At 42.8% G+C, this 16,951-nt stretch overlaps 1 protein-coding gene across 2 annotated transcripts in view; it reads left to right on the top strand.

The window, feature by feature from the left end:
* KDM3B (lysine demethylase 3B) overlaps positions 1 to 16,951 on the top strand; it is a 266,148-nt gene that overhangs the window by 125,700 nt on the left and 123,497 nt on the right. For both annotated transcript variants that reach the window (XM_033927119.1, XM_033927118.1), the window contains 2 exons: positions 3,883 to 4,097; positions 11,494 to 11,646. In XM_033927119.1, coding sequence (XP_033783010.1) covers positions 3,883 to 4,097; positions 11,494 to 11,646 — 368 coding nt within the window. The remainder of the gene's footprint in view (positions 1 to 3,882; positions 4,098 to 11,493; positions 11,647 to 16,951) is intronic.

The following is a 16,951-nucleotide window of genomic DNA, read 5'->3' as shown; positions in this document are numbered from 1 at the left end:
AGTGATCAGGCAGAGTACGGTACAAGGATTCTCCCCCTCCAGTTCCTCCCTGACTGTCTCTCCGTGGCCCCCCATCTGCCTTCCCCCCCCCAAGCAAAGCTGTCTACCTCCCAGCACACCCCTCCCCCAAAGCAGCCCCTTTTCCCTCCCATCCGACCCTCCCTTCCCGTGGTGTGGCCGGCTCCCTTAGTCCCTTGCCGTCCCCTTCCCTTCCCGCGGTCCCGACAAACGTCCTGACTCCAGCAGCGGCCGCAGCATTCTAAACACGGGCAGAGCGAATCAGGGCAGTAGAAGGCCGCAAAGCATCGTGTTTAGAGTGCTGCGGCCTCTGCTGGAATCGACCGCGGGAAGAGAAGAGGAGCGGCGGCAAGGGACTAAGGGAGCCGGCCACACCGCGGGAAGGGAGGGTCGGATGGGAGGCTGAACAGGGGTTCGGGTGTGCTGGGAAGAGGGGCGAAGATGATGCCGACGACCGTTACAATTGGGGCTTTGACTCCCTTAGTTCTGACCGAAATTATTTTTAAGTTCTAAGCCGCGGCAGCGGCTTCTCTCACAATCCCTGCCTGCGTCGGAAGCCTTCTCCGACACAGGTGCGGCTCGTGAGAGGAGCCGCCGCGGCTTAGAACTTAAAAATAACTTCGGTCAGAACATTACCTTGGATTCTGTGATCGGGTCCTCTTTGGTCTGCCACTGCCTGGAGGAGCTGAAGAGCAGGGAGTCCCGCGTACAGATTCTCTGCCGGCCACTGTCACAGCTAGGCGTGCATGCGTACTCCTGCGGCCACAGACCTACAGATCATGGAAGCACGCAGTTCAGAAGCATAGCGGCTAGGGTTTTATTATTAAGATTAATAAGAGGGTAACGTAGTTACCGACAGGTCTACAGTAGTTGGGTTTTAGGATCGGTAAAACCCAATACTAAATAGTCAAGCAATGTAAGTGAATCAATCACTTGGCTATTTTGCATGAAATTTTACTAATTTACATGGCCGGATTGGCAAATGGGCGATGAGAGGGAAAACACACCGTGGGCCATTTAGTGAATTAGGTCGGTTAGCAGTGATTGTCACTGATTTTAGCCCTAAGGATCTGGAGCCTGGCAGTGCAGCATAAAACAACCCTTCAGGCTTCTTACCTCTAGGGTATTAAAATCAGATAGTAGACTGCCTCAGTTGCCAACATCAATCCCACCAATGGATGCTAGATCACAACATAGTTTAAAGGCTATTTGCCTTTAGTTTAAACATAGTTTAAAGGGAATATCCTGTAATGAACCTCTTTGCTTCTCCAGACAATTCCAAATCTTTTATTCTTTGCATTGTAATATAGGCCTGCTTTTCACATTCCCACTTTTCCCTCCAATCGTCAGAGTCTTACAGAAAATTTAATCAAAGTTCAAGTCAAATGCAGAATAATGCAAATTGGGAATAATAATCAAGATCATAGTTATTTGATACTAGGGTCCACCTTAGGAGTCAGTATCCAAGAAAAAGCTGAATTTTTCTGCTCATTGTGCAGCAGCAGCAGCAGCAAAAAAACAGGGTACTAGGCATTCTTAGGAAAGGAATGAAAACCCCACCAAAGAATATTATAATGCCTCTGTATCGCTCCAAGGTGCAACCTCACCTTGAGTATTGCAATCAGTTCTGGTTGCCATATCTCAAAAAAAGATATAGTGGAATTAGAAAAGGTTCAAAGAAGAGCAACCAAGATGATAAAGGGGATGGAACTCCTCTCGTATGAGAGTAGACTAAAGAGGCTTTTCAGCTTGGAAAAGAAAAAGCTGAGGAGATATGATTGAAGTCTACAAAATCCTGAGTAGTATAGGATGGGTACAAGTGAATCAATTTTTTACTCCATCAAAATTTACAAAGACTAGGGGACACTCAGTGAAGTTACAGAGAATAATTAAGCTCTGGAACCTGTTGCCAGAGAATGTGGTAATAGTGGTTAACGTAGCTGGTTTTAAGAAAGGTTTGGACAAGTTCCTGGAGGAAAAGTCCATAATTTGCTATTGAGACAGACTTGGAGGAAACCAATGCTTGCCCAGGATCGGTAGAAAAAATAATAAAAGTTTTATAACAGTTATTCAATGGACTATGAGAGGGCAACACAATGAGAAAATCTTTCAAAAATAAAAATATATATATATAAATTTAAGTGTAGGAAGACCTCAGTGCGGGATTATATAGTCAAATGAATGAACAAACGCTTGATACTATAATCCATGTGTCGTATAAACCATGCATCTCACCATCATAAAGTCTTCCCTGTGAGATATAAATTGATGCCAAACTAGTACAGTGAAAAAACACCAAAACAATATATATCATCAAAGTGTTGCGTTAGCATAGTCGGTGAAACTCAAATGTGACTGCACAGTCCAAAAATAACTGGTATGAGAGAGAAAAACTTATCTCAAAGGGAGATCAGAAGATCCACGCAACTCCCAAGCCAGTATCATGACTCAAATCCAAGCATGGTAGTAAATGCGGCTTGAAACAGAAATCGCCAAAGGTTCAAGTGGACTTAGTTTCAGATTACATCCATCTTCAGGAACCTATATAAATTAGCAAGTAGCATGGAATGTTGCTATTATTTGGGTTTTTACAGGTACCCAATGGGTAGAAAGTGTGCATCTCATATAGATATATTTATTGAAATGCTTCTGTTCTGCATATCATGCCTTGTGATCTTGAGCAAGTTGCTTAACTCTCCATTGTCTAGGTCCAAAATTAGATTGTGAGCCCTCTGGGAATAGGGAAATACCTACAATATCTGAATGTAAAACACCTTGAACTAAATCCAAAATCTAAATAAATAAAGAAGTAAATATCAAAGTTTCAAAATCTAAAAAGCATTAGAGGATCGGAGAGAGTCAGGATTGGTGTGGGAGAATCGCTCCGCCCCCAATGCTGATGTCACTCACATGCCCGTGACAACCATCCTCCAGAGCACCTGGAAGCAGAGAGGACATCGGGGCAACCCTCATCCACCAGGAGCTGCCCATTGAAGCCTCCAAATGACTGCAGTGGCTCAAAGAGCAATGGAGGAGTGGAGTCAGGGTTGGCATGGGAAAAGTGCTCAATCCCAATGTTGACTTCACTTGTGGCACCCATGATGATCATCATGCAGGACATCAGTACACCCCCTCACCCACCAGGAACTCCTGGTTGAAGCCCCCAAATGATTGCAGTGGCTCAAAAAGCATCAGAAGAATAGAAAGAGTTGAGACAGGGGTGGGAGAATCGCTCTTCCCTCCGTGATACTGACATCACTAGTAAACAAAATGTTGGGGTAGCCCCTTATCCTTCAGGCGCTGCCTGTTGAATCAATTGCTCTCTCCTCCCCCTTCCCCCAACACTGATGTTACTCATGACGCCCTCTCAGACACAATTATAGCAATAATTATAGCAAGCACAACTAAACTGTCTAATGCAACTTCTAAGACATAATGATGAGCCAATGATAGCCTACATGAACTTGTAATTACGTATTTGTAACTATTGTATGACCTAACTATTAATAACTGTACTGATCTACCTGTACTAGCAACTTTATTAAATGTAACTTCCTGGGTAATTGACTCAATCTCTTGTAATGTAATCTGACCTTGAACTGAATAGGTAAAGGCAGAATAGAAAACCTGATTAAAATAATACACTTGTGATCTGGATTGACCACTATGGAAACAGGATACTGGGCTAGATGGACCATTGGTCTGACTCAGTGTGGATATTCTTATGTTTTTATATATACTGTACTAAAGTGTCTTCAGCAGCATACTAGAAGTCATATTGTTCTTCCCATTTGATCCAAAGAAAATAATTGATTGAACAGGGAAGGTGCTAGACTAAACTTGGTTACCTTATCTTGTTTTCAGATTGATATTCACTCGGAAAGGGATATTGAGGGTTGAAGGATTCCTTAGTCCTCAGCAAAGTGATGTTGATGCCATGAGTCTGTGGATTCCTTCACAAGCTACTGCTGAAGGCATTGACTTGGAAACTTCCAAATATATTCTGGCCAATGTTGGGGATCAGTTTTGTCAGCTTGTGATGTCTGAGAAAGAAGCTATGATGATGGTGGAACCACAACGTAAGATACCGTTTCTCTTAAATTCATTACTTATTTTGGATAAAAAGCTTTGGCTGTTTAAAATTGTACTTTTCCTATCATTCATGCGAGACTAGTCCAGACAAGTGAGTTATATCTCCCTGCCAACATATGAAGTAAGAAGAAAAAGAGCTCAGAGCTAACTTCCCTTACAGGGGGCTGGCACTGCTTTCTGTTCTTCCGTATTTCTCTGGCTCTAGCAGATGGTACAGACGTGGCCTGGTGCAGCAGCTTTCAGTAGGTAGCTCCCAGGAAGGTTGTAGGTCCAGATTTCTAGTGGAACATAAGCCAAGTCTGGGGATGCTGCAGGTAACAACCCTTTAGGTCCAATTTCCCTCTTCCCCCAACCTCCCCCCAGATTGGTGGAGGCCAGTCCACAAAGCCCAAGGGTGCTAAACCTGGTAGTTCTGGGATTCCCCCCCCCCAACACACACACTTTGATCTTTGTGAGGATGTGGCTGCATTTTTGGAACAGGAAGGAGAAAGAAGAAAAGTACATTAAAAAATCCTTCCAGGCAGCCTCTTTCAAACCTGCATCCTGATCTGCTATTGTACACACACACACACTCTCTCTCCCTTTATTTCTGATAAATGACATACTGCAGGTAGGCCAAGGTATATTAACATGTCTTTTGGTGCATTTGGCCTAAGCTGGAAGCAGGCTCCAGGTAGGTGAATGCAATGCAATCTGCCTCCTATCTACCTACTTCTAGTATGTGTGGAAATAAAAGGAGATGACAGCTGCAGATAAGTCATGGCAGTTCACCGTGTTAGCTGGTGCATTTGACTTGGCTTGGGAGGAGGCATGCAGGTACCAGGTAGGCAAATGTGATGTGTGGAGGTTTAGCACCCAGCCAAAAGGAAGCTGGAAAGGATCTCATGAATGAACTGTTGCAAGTGCGGAGTACTTGGAATAAGACCTGGTCAGCACTCCTGTTTTTGATATGTTCACTAGCCTTTTTAAGTAAGCACTGCTTTATATTAAAAATACATAAATAAAGCATGCTGAGCCCTTTATCAACTCCTTTGTCCCTGAAAAAGAAAAGAGAAGGTTCATGAAGACTATATATTTGTCCTCAGGCATGGCAGAGCCTGAATAGCTCCAATTCTTGAGTGGGTGGCATCACATGCATATTACATCTTCCCTATGTCTTCCCTTTCCCTACCAGCTAGGGCAGTGTATTGAAAACTGTGTGCCTCCTGAGATTTCAGGTGTGCTGCAGCACACGGGAGGAGGAGAGGCACCGGCTGACTGCCTACAAGACGTTCTTCTCTAGGCGAGAGGCATGTCCTGTAGGCCAGAGGTTCTCAACACACGACCTCAGCGCTGTATTTCTCCCAACTTCCTGCTGCTGTCACATATCTCCTGGGACTCCTGCCTTCCTCGTCTTCACTCCTGGACCAGCTGCGGCAGCTCACTGTATTTAACTTCCCCACACAGTTGCCGCTTCCCCACTGTATTTAATTTCCCCACACAGTTTCATCAGGCAGCCTCAGGACTTTGCTAGGCTGACCCGCTTTGATGATGCAACTTCTTTTGTCAGAGGTGGACCAATGTAGCAAAAGCCCTGAGGCTGCTTTATGAAACCGTGGCTAAAGTAATGCTAGTGGCAGCTGTGGGGGAGATAAAAGCACACAGTGAGTTGCTGCTAGGGAGAGGAGAGGTACTGCTGGATAGGGGGGAAGGGAAGGGAGAAGTGGTACTGCTGGACATGGGCAGGAGAGAAAGGGAAGGGAGGAGAGGTACTGCTGGACAGTGGGAAGGGGGAGGAGGGAAGGGAGATGGGGTACTGCTGGACATAGGGAGAGGGAAGGAAGAAGAGGTGCTGCTGGACCTGGCAGAATGGGAGAGAAAGGAAAGGTGCTACACACTGGGGAGGAGGGTGAGATGGTGCATGAGGAGAGAGCATATTAGTTGTGAGTGGGGTTGGGGGAGGGAAGGAAGGAAGGAAAATTGCTGAAGGAGATGGGAGAAATGGACATGGGGAGGGGAAGGAGAACATAAGAAGCGCCATCTCCGGATCAGACCTTCGGTCCATCAAGTCCGGCGATCCGCACACGCGGAGGCCCTGCTAGGTATACACCTGGCTTATTTTATAGCAAACCATATCTTTATATGCCTCTCTCAAGGAGATATGCATCTAGTTTGCTTTTGAAGCCTAGGACTGTCGATTACGCAATAATCTCCCCTGGGAGAGTATTCCAGATGTCAACCACTCTTTGTGTGAAGCAGAACTTCCTGATATTAGTCCTGAACTTGCCCCCCCTTAGCTTCATTTCATGTCCTCTTGTCCGTGTCAAATTGGACAATGTAAATAATCTTCTCTGCTCTATTTTGTCGATTCCTTTCAGTATTTTGAAGGTCTCGATCATATCCCCACGCAGTCTCCTTTTCTCAAGGGAGAACAATCCCAGTGTTTTAAGTCGATTCTCATATTCCAGTTTCTCCATACCCTTCACTAGTTTAGTTGCTCGTCTCTGCACCCTCTCCAGCAGTTTTATATCCTTCTTTAGGTAGGGAGACCAATGTTGGACGCAGTATTCCAAGTGGGGTCTGACCATTGCCCTATAAAGCGGCATTATAACTTTCTCCGATCTACTCGAGATTCCTTTCTTTATCATGCCCAACATTCTATTTGCCTTATTTGCCGCTGCCGCACATTGTACCGACGGCTTCAGGGTCCTATCTATCAGTACACCCAGATCCCTTTCTTGTTCACTTTTTCCCAGAGTTGCACCTGACATTCTGTACGCGTATTCCTTATTTTTACTGCCTAAATGCATTACCTTGCATTTCTCCACGTTGAACTTCATCTGCCATTTCTCCGCCCATTTTTCTAACCGACACAAATCGCTCAGGAGTTCCTCACTGTCCTCCTACGATCTGATTGCCCGGCAGAGTTTTGTGTCGTGTGCAAACTTGATGATCTCACTGGATGTTCCGTTTTCCAGGTCATTGATAAAAATATTAAAAAGGATTGGCCCAAGTACCGAGCCCTGGGGTACACCACTAGTCACTTTCTCCCAGTCGGAGAACTTCCCATTTATGGTGCATGGGGAGAGCATGTTGGGGAGGGAAGGAGGGATGTTCAATGGAAGATAGGCAAAGAGAGAGAAAGCATGTAGGAGGCAGAAAGTGTTGGACTCATGGAGAGGGAGAGATGGATGGGGAGGACAGAAGGAGGGATGGAAAAATGTCACACTCGGGGGAAGGGGGAGAGGGAAGAGAGTGAAAAGTTGGACTCATGGAGGGAGAGAGATATGTTGGTTGGGTGAGGGAAGGAGGACCGGAGGAGAAGAAGCATGCAGGAGGAAGAGAGAAAGAAATGTTGGACTGGTGGAAAGGAGGGAGAAATGGATTGGGAGGGGTAGAAATGAGGAAGGGAGAGAGAAATATTACATGGGGGGTGGGAGGAGAGATACCAGACCAGGGAATGGAAGAGAGAAGGTAGCGCTATAGAAATAATAGTAGTAGTAGAGAGAGATGCCATATTATGGGAAGGAGAGGAGAGAGATGCCAGACCGGGAAGGGGGGAAAGGAAGGAGAGAGATGTCGGACCACTGGGAGGAGGGAAGTAAGGAGAGAGGGGGAGGAGAGAGATGTCGGACCACTGGGAGGAGGGAGGGAAGGAGAGAGATATCAGACTACTGAGGGGGGGGAGGAGAGAGATGTCAGACCATGGAAACGGGGAGGGAAGGAGAGAGAGATAGGAAGGGGGAGTAAGACATGGAAAAGTAGATTTTGAGAAGAAAGCGGAAAAATTGAATATTAAGTTAATGCCAAAGATGGATGCAGGAAAGAAAGTGAAGAAGGAAAGAAAATCAGTCAGTGGATAAGAAGACCTTGGAAACACAGTTAAGAGCATAGAAAAATAAAATCACCAGACAACAAAGGTAGGGAAAATGATTTTATTTTCAATATAGTGATTGAAATGTGTCAGTTTTGAGAATTTATATCTGCTGTGTATATTGTGTCTATATGAAAAATGAATTGAAAAAATTGCATTACAATTAGTAAAGGGAGCGGGGTCTGGGATGGAGCTTGGGCAGGCTGTGGTTGGGGGTACGGAGTTGATATTTGTTAGACTTAGGGGATACTTAACTTGAAGTAGTTGAGAAACACTGCTGTAGGCAATCAGCCAGCGCCTCTCTTCCCTGCTGGCACCCCCTCACGGCCCATCTGGAGGGCTTCTGATGATGTCACACATGTGCGTGATGTCATCACGGTGCAGTTTTGGGTGCCTCGAACCATGGCCACTACCTTTAGTGTGCCCCGGCTCGACAAAGTTTGAGGGACACTGAGCTAGGGGAACAGTAGTGGGAACTGCCTTGTAAAACAGCTATCTGCCCCTTTGCACAAATGAAGCTTCCCAAAGTGCCTTTAAAAGCTAGATTATATACGTAGAGGGGCATAATCATTAATGTGCCTAAGTCTGAGGTTAGATGTTTTGTGCAAGGTGTCCATAAACCCAGCAGGAAAAATGTTCATTTTCAAAGCTGCCAAATATCTATCTTTTATTTTTGAAAATGAGCTAGGTATCAGCTGATCCTGGCAGGGGAAATCCCCATCAGCTGAGATGCCAGGAATCCCCAAAATTGGCTCCGCTGATGGGGATTCCTTCTGCCATGATCAGCTGATAGGAAACCTACAGGTTTTTTTTTCCACTCTTTGGGTCGTGGGAAACTTAGACACAACTCAAACAGATCTAATTGCCGGCGTCTTAAGTTCCCTCTAGGAAAGCTTGATTATGGCTGGGGTATGTCCTGGTTGAAGCCTACCCATAACACACCTCCCTCAACATGCCCCTTTGCTCTCTGGATGCACAGCAGCTTAGATGTGCCGCTGCACATCCAAAGCTAAATATAGATATAATGAGATTTCCTCGCAATTGGCTAGAAAAGATTTGTTTTCTCAGCAAGCTCTGTATTATGGAAACTCAAATAAAGCGGGAAGATTGACTAATTATCTCAAAGATAAAAAACGAAAAGTGAAGATTGCTGCTATTAAGAACGCGAAAGGTAAAATTCATTCTCAAATTGGAAATATTTTAAAACAATTTTTGGATTATTACAAAGCTTTATATTCTTCTGAGCTTTATTCAAATAAAGAAATTGAGGGATTAGAATTTTTAAAGTTAATTCAAGGGCCAAAAATTCCTGAGCATATAAAAGAAAATCTGGAAGTGCCTATATCACTTAAGGAACTCCAGGCAGCTTTGAAGTCCCTCAGAGTAGGATCTGCTCCGGGTAGTGATGGATTCACTGTGGAGTTTTTCAAATAATTTAAAATTACACTTTTACCTCATCTTCTAAATTTATATCAATCACAACTAATTAAAGTTGTATTTCAGGTAGTATGGCAGAATCCTTAACTATTGTTTTGCCAAAGCCAAATAAAGATCCCATGTTGGTTTCAAATTACAGGCCTATTTCCTTAATTAATGTGGCTAAGCTATTGGCTCTGCGATTAGCCAATGCTCTCCCTTATATGATCGGTATGCACCAAACGGGTTTCGTTGCTCAAAGGCATTCTTCAAATAATACTAGACTGGCATTTCATATGCCAAGTTTGTCAAAAACAATGAATGATCCAGCTTTTTCTGTCAATACCTCCCCTTACTCGGGTGTACTATCTGCCTACCAAAGTAATGGATCAGCAAGCGGAGGATCAGAAACAGGTTGAACAGGAACCTCAGTTACATTTAACAGCAATTTTGGAAGTATCTGATAAAGATTTGGCTAAACCAGCAACTCTTCTATTATCTGTGGCATTATTGCCAGATAAAGATTGGATATTAAAAATGTTTTTTAAAAATAAAAACAAGGAGTTCCTGGGTTTGAAAATTCAAGTATTCCCAGATGTTAGTAAAGAAACTGAGAATCGTAGACGACAATTTCTTTTGTTGAAATCAGGAGTTGCGCAGTTGAGTGGTGGTTTCTTCTTGCGCTTTCCATGTAAATGTATAGTAAGGTATTATGATAATAAATATGTGTTTTTTGAACTGGCCCAACTTACAGCTTTCTTGACGCTGAAACGCTTGGAAAAGGGAGGAACAACAGTGGACTTGATCAATAGTATACAAACTCCTTAACCCAGCCACTAGATACCTTTTTCTGGTATAGGATTTATTTTGAATTTCCTTAATGTTCACTCATAAATTCTTGGATCCAATATGAGGACTTGAGATTGTTTAAATAGAGAATCTATTGTGAAAATTATCTTTTTTTTATTTTTTAAAAATATGTATAATCAGACAATCTTTCTGTACAAAATGTTTGATTTTGTTAAAATATAAAATTGATAAATAAATAAAGTAAAAAAAAACAAATAGGAAAATGCTTGATTTTTCACGACTGCAACAATCATTCGGTATTTCAAAATCTCAAGCATATAAGTGGTTGCAGTTGAAGCAGGCCATTCAGAAGGGGTTCCATGATTGGCAAAATTTTAAAAATCAGTATAGCTTGTCGGGCCTGTGATTCCAGACAGATTTGCTAGGGCATCAGGCAGCCAAGTGGTATAAATTAATATCTGATTATATTAATAAGAAACCAAAAGCAATCTTGAGAGATATTTGGAGCATTGAGATTAAGCAGCAGATTTCTGCTACTCAATGGCCACAGATTTGGACTTGGAGGATGAGATGTACAGTATCAGCATCTATGAGACAGACTTGGTTTTTTCTGTTGTATAGAATTTTCTGGACCCCTGTTCGGTTGTAAAAGTTAGATAGATCAAAGTCAAATAGATGCTGGCACTGTCATCTATTGTTTTATTGCCCCTTGATACTTAAATTTTGGAGATCTATATGGGGTCAAATTATTATGATCCTGGAAGTTCCACTGTCATTGACGTATGATGTTGTGTTGTTTGGAACATTATTAATGCCCAAAAGTCCAATCAATACAAATCAGAATAGGCTGCTTTTCGTCAAGATAGGAGTTGCTATGCAGCTGATCTTGAAAAATTGGGATAATATAAATTATTGTTTTTGGTGAGAAATTTTATTCCAGATTTATAAATTTGAGCATATGAATTTGTTAAAATTGGGACACTATAATAAATTCAAAGCAATTTGGGATCCATTAACAAAATTTTATATGAAATGAACATACGTATTTCCCTTTGATTTCTGTTATGCACATCCAGGAAGAGTGGGTGGGAGGGTGCAGGAGGGTGGTGTTGTATATATTTATTATATCATTTGATTGTATTGAGTGCTGATTATTGTAAAATTTGTTTGTTAATCTGTTGCACTTAATGTTGGCTTTTGAAAATGAATAAAGATTAAAAAAAAAAAATTACCTTCCACTGTTTTGCTATATCTGTCTTCAAATCTAATATGAGCATGTGTATATTTTTTCCCCCCTTTTATAGAAAAAGTAGCATGGAAGCGAGCTGTACGAGGAGTGAGAGAGATGTGTGATGTATGTGAAACAACTCTATTCAATATTCATTGGGTTTGTCGAAAATGCGGCTTTGGTGTCTGTTTGGACTGTTACCGACTGAGGAAGAACCGTCCCCGTACTGGTATGAACCTGGATTTAATTAAGCTTTGTAGTGTTAAATATCTAGAGCTTATAATTTGTTCTAATATCTGAAGTCTAGTTTATAAAATTAAAGTACAAAAATGTGAAGATTACATAATCACTGTATCCCAGATATTCCTTTCTTCTACCAATATGCCTTTCGAGTATAAAGTGGAGGAGTAACTTAACGGTTAGTGCAGTGACCTGAGAACCTGGGGAACTGGATTTAATTCCCACTGCAGCTGCGTGTGACTCTGAGCAAGTTACTTAACCCTCCATTACCTGTACATAATGTGTAAACTGATTTGATTGTGACTACAGAAAGGTGGTATATTAAATCCCATCCCCGTCTCAATCTTACTCAGTTAATATTGATGGTAATATTTCTAATTCCTGGCAGCCTCCTTGTGGGGTTCCCCAGGGCTCTCCGCTTTCCCTAATCTTGTTCAATCTTTATATGACAACCTTGAATTCTTACAAGTTGTCAGCTTGGGAAACGCTTTTTACCTATGCGGATGACATCTTTATATTGATCGAGATTGACTCAAATATTACCAATTTAACTTTTAAAATAAACCACTGTATTTCCAAACCTCAAACTTGGGCTATGTCTGTCCAGATGAAGTTAAATGCAGCCAAAACTAAATTTTTGTGGTTAGGCCCTAAACTGGATTATCTTCCTTCCACTGTACTTTTGGATTCTGGAGCCTCCCTATAAATTGAGTTCTCCTCCAAGATTTTGGGAATACTTTTCAACTCTTCCCTTACCTTTAAGGATCAAATAAACTGTTTGGTTAATAAATGTTTTTTCAGTTTACGAATGCTGAGGAAGATTAGATCTCTTTTCCATCATCATTTTTCTATCTTGATCCAATCAATTATACTATCTCAGCTAGATTATTATAATGCTATTTATCTTGGCATCACAAAGATCTGCCTCCAAAGACTACAATTGATTCAAAATACCACTGCAAAATTGATTTATGGAAAAAGCAAGACAGGTTAAAAAAGGGGATAAATCCTTTTTTAAGTACGTTAGCGACAGGAAGAACACAAGCGGTATTGCACGCCTAAGGAAACCTGACGGTAACTTTGTAGACTCAGATGCAGACAAAGCAGAACTACTCAATAACTACTTCTGCTCAGTCTTCACCCGCGAAGCGCCAGGATCCGGACCTCAGCTACAGACAAAAGGAGTGCTCGGAGGACCCATTCCGGGACTTTGAATTTACCGCAAGCAATGTCTATCACGAGCTATCAAAGCTAAAAGTAAACAAAGCTATGGACCGGATAATCTACACCCCAGAGTACTTCGAGAATTGAGAGATGTCCTGGCAGAACCGTTAGCTGAGCTTTTCAATCTTTCCCTAAGCAAGGGAAAAGTTCCCTTGGACTGGAAAACTGCCAACTGGTGTGAATTAATCAAGCAATATCTACATAAATATAAATATATAGTTAATAAATATATCTCAAACCTTATTGATATCATAACATCGAAAATATTTTATAAAAGCATACATATAAATTAGTGGATGGGCACCAAAGTTTCTCCCTACCTGAGTGCAATTTATAAATACTTGAGCTAGTGGGGATTCCCAAGCCCTGCCAACTGAAGACATCTTCCTCCAGTCTGGCAACTCAAAATCTCCAAGCTTTGCAGCCAATGGCAATATCTTCAAGCTGCCCCTGCTTTCATGCATGCATGAAAGCCAAGTGGGGGGGGGGGCAGGGAGGAGGGAAGGCAGCAGCTCTGCAATATTGCTGCCAGCTGCAGAACTTGGGAAGTTGGAGGGGGAGGAGGTGGCTGTCAGTTGGTGAGGCTTGGGGATCCCTACTAGCTACAGCAGGGGAGATGTTCATTTTGAGGGAGCCTAAGCTCAAAGTGGGAGGCCCAAAAAAGCAGTAATATTTACCCTGACTAGACGATTCTCCACGTGCGCCACTGACAGCTGATTCAGCATCCCCACTCTGATGAGGCTCACCTCTGAAGAGGCTCACCGTAGCTGTAATAGAAGTGAATGGGAGAGCCAGGAGCACGCATCAGAATGGGGATGCAGAAGCCTATGGCTGCTCCCATTGTCAGCAGTGTACGTGGAGGATCACTCAGTCAGGGTAAGTATTACTGCTTTTTTGGGTTCCTCTCCAGTGTGTCCCTTTAATGAAGGTTTATTATTAGATACGTACATCTTCTATATTAGTAATTGCAAATTTGGGACCTTCTCAATCTTTTTTTTTTTGCTCATCAGCTAGTGTTAGTGTTTGTGCGGCTCCAGAAAAAAATCTTTCGGCCAATGCAGCCCAGTGAAACCAAAAGGTTGGACACCCCTGGTGTAAGGCAACAGCAGGATATAATGGCCAAGCAGAGCCCTCGATGATAGTCTATTACTGGCCAAAGATGATCTCTAGATCCCAACCGTGGGTGAGAGCTAATGGCCGATAGGAGAGATTACAGTGAGAGAGATGGATCCCAGTAAGTGGTTAGGAATCGGATCAGAGGAACAGGTAGTGGGTTTGGAGGAGAAGAGAAGGTTAGCAGTTTCCTCTTCTGTAACTTCAGTAAAGGAAGAAAGAGTTGTAAGGGTTGTTGAAGGGAGGTTGACAGAGTGGACAGTCAGAAGGAGTGGTGAGGGAGGTGACTGTTGAGAATTCAAGGTGGATCTTGTGAATCTTGTCGTGGAAGAACTCTGCCATGGTCTGGGGGGAGAGTGAAGAGGGGATGGGAGGCAGGGGCACTTTGGGTAGAGAGTTGAGCGTGGCAAAGAAAAGGTGAGGGTTGGCACTAAGAGAGTTAGTTAAATGGTAGTAGTAGTCCTGTTTGACAAGCGAGAGGTTAGATCGGAAGGACGTCAGCATGAATTTGAAATGAACGAAGCCAGCAAGCGTCCGGGATATAAGCCAAAGATGTTCAGTAGTTCAGGCACAGGAGCGCAGGTAACGGATTTTGGGGGTCAACCAGGGCTGGAGTTTGGCACGTCTTACAGGACTGGAAATGGGAAGGGCAAGGGTATAGATAGAAGATGAGAGAATGGAGTTATAGGAGAGGACAGCTTCATCAGTAGACTTGTTAAACTTTCTTAAACTTCTGCTGTGCACTGTACCATATTCTTGTAAGAGGTTGGCTTGGAGGGGAATGATTTTTTTTTTTTAATCATTTCAAATTATCATACAAACACAATGGTATAAGAAATACAGAAATACAAATATTTGTCAGTAACATACTGACCCAAAAAGGAGAAACAAACAAACAACAAAGGCAATATATAATCTCATATAGTCCACAATAGAAGAGAAGAGGCAAGAAAAGAAAACACCCTGGAACTGGGGAAATAACTTGAATATCATTTAAAGAAAAGAGCAACAAATATCCTACTACTTATTTAAATACCACACTAACTTCATAATTCAGTCTGGATGTGTAGAGATCCCTTTACCTTCTAAGAAAAAGCCTAATTAAGCAGGTTCAAAGAATACAAGAGCCGTTCAAAAAGTATCAGACCTTTAATTTTTCTTGCATAAACAAATAAAGTTAGGGAGGCATGGTTTGGTGCACGTATGTAGGCGACCCTAATGCGCATGCTTTAATTTTTTCCCGCCTACAGAAGTTGTAAGTCATTGGCAGACCGCTGATGAGTGAGGAAGTGTAAGTGAGCGCCATTGGATTTTCATTTTTTACAAAATGACAGAAAAAGTTGAACAGTGCTACTGCATTAAATTTTGTGTAAAGCTTGGCAATTTCCAAGTGGAAACATTCTGCAAGATTCAACAGGCCTTCAGGGACGAAGCAATGTGCACCATACAGATAAAAGAGTGGTACAACCGCTTCAGAGATGGCTGCACATCAGTGGAGAGTGAAGCACATTCTGGTAGGCCCTCAACATCCAGAAATGAGATTGTCATTGACCAAGTGAGGACCCTGGTGATGCAGTATCATCGAATCACGATCAGAGAACTTGCAGACGAGGCGAGCATCAGCATTGGATTCGTTCATTCCATTTTGAATGAGGATTTGGGCTTCAGGAGAATTTCAACGAAGTTTGTGTCAAAGCTGCTAACGATTGAGCAGAAGCAACTCTGTTTGGAAATCATGCAGTATGCTGGAGCCTGAACAGTGATCCCAACTTCCTCAGCACAGTGATCACTGGCGATGAGTCCTGGGTTTATGGGTATGACCCAGAAACCAAGTTGATGTCATCACAATGAAAGCATTCAACATCCCTGAGGCCAAAAAAAAGCAAGGCAGGTCCACAGCAATGTCAAAGTCATACTGACCATCTTCTTTGACTCCAGTGGCGTGGTTCATCATGAGTACGCACCACATGGTCGATAACCAAGGGGTACTACCAAGAGGTTATGCGTTATCTTCGTATCGCTGTGAGATGCAAACGTACAGACCTGTGGGCAGCGGGCAATTGGCAGCTCCATCACGATAACGCACCTGCCCATTCTTCACATTTGATATGGAGTTTCCTGGCCAAACACAACAAACCTGTGATTTCTCAGGCTCCCTACTCTCCCGACATGGCTCCAAGTGACTTCTGGCTTTTCCCCAAGCTGAAAATGCCCCTGAAAGGGACCAGATGAGAAGACATCATGCAGAATGTGACGGACCAGTTGCGAGCAATCTCAAAAGAGGCGTTCCAGTGCTGCTTCTGACAGTGACAGAACTGTTGGAAGAAGTGTGTGGCAGCCCAAGGGGACTACTGTGAAGGAGATTAGTATAAGATTGTTGTATCTGAATACGAGTATTTTTTATGAATAAAGGTCTGATCTAATCAATTTCTTTGACTGGGTGACCAGAGAATTGGATAGAAGATGTGCGCTAGATGTGGTGTATTTAGATTTTAGCAAAGCCTTTGACAGTGTTCCACACAGATGTCTAATAAATAAACTGAGTGCCCTTGGGATGGGTCCCAAAGTGATGGGCTGGGTCAGGAACTGGTTTAGTAGAAGGCGACAGAGGGTAGTGATCAATGAAGATCGTTCTGAGGAGAAGCACGTGGTGTGCCTCAAGGTTCTGTTTTTGGGCATGTTCTTTTTAACATTTTTATAACCGATATTGCTGAAGGGTTGTTGGGTAAGATTTGCCTCTTTGCGGATGATACCAAAATCTACAATAGAGTAGACACGCCAGATGGTGTGAATAACATGAAGAAAGACCTGGCGAAGCTTGAAGAATGGTCAGAAATTTGGCAGCTAAAATTTAATGCTAAGAAATGCAAGGTCATGCATTTGGGCTGCAAAAACCCAAGGGAACGGTACAGTTTAGGGGGTAAAGAACTTATGTGCACGATGGAAGAGCGGGACTT

Source organism: Geotrypetes seraphini, chromosome 18, assembly GCF_902459505.1.
Source record: "Geotrypetes seraphini chromosome 18, aGeoSer1.1, whole genome shotgun sequence".
NCBI lineage: Eukaryota > Metazoa > Chordata > Amphibia > Gymnophiona > Dermophiidae > Geotrypetes > Geotrypetes seraphini.
Note: the sequence above shows the minus strand (reverse complement) of the source record. Positions and strands in the feature narration are given on the sequence as shown.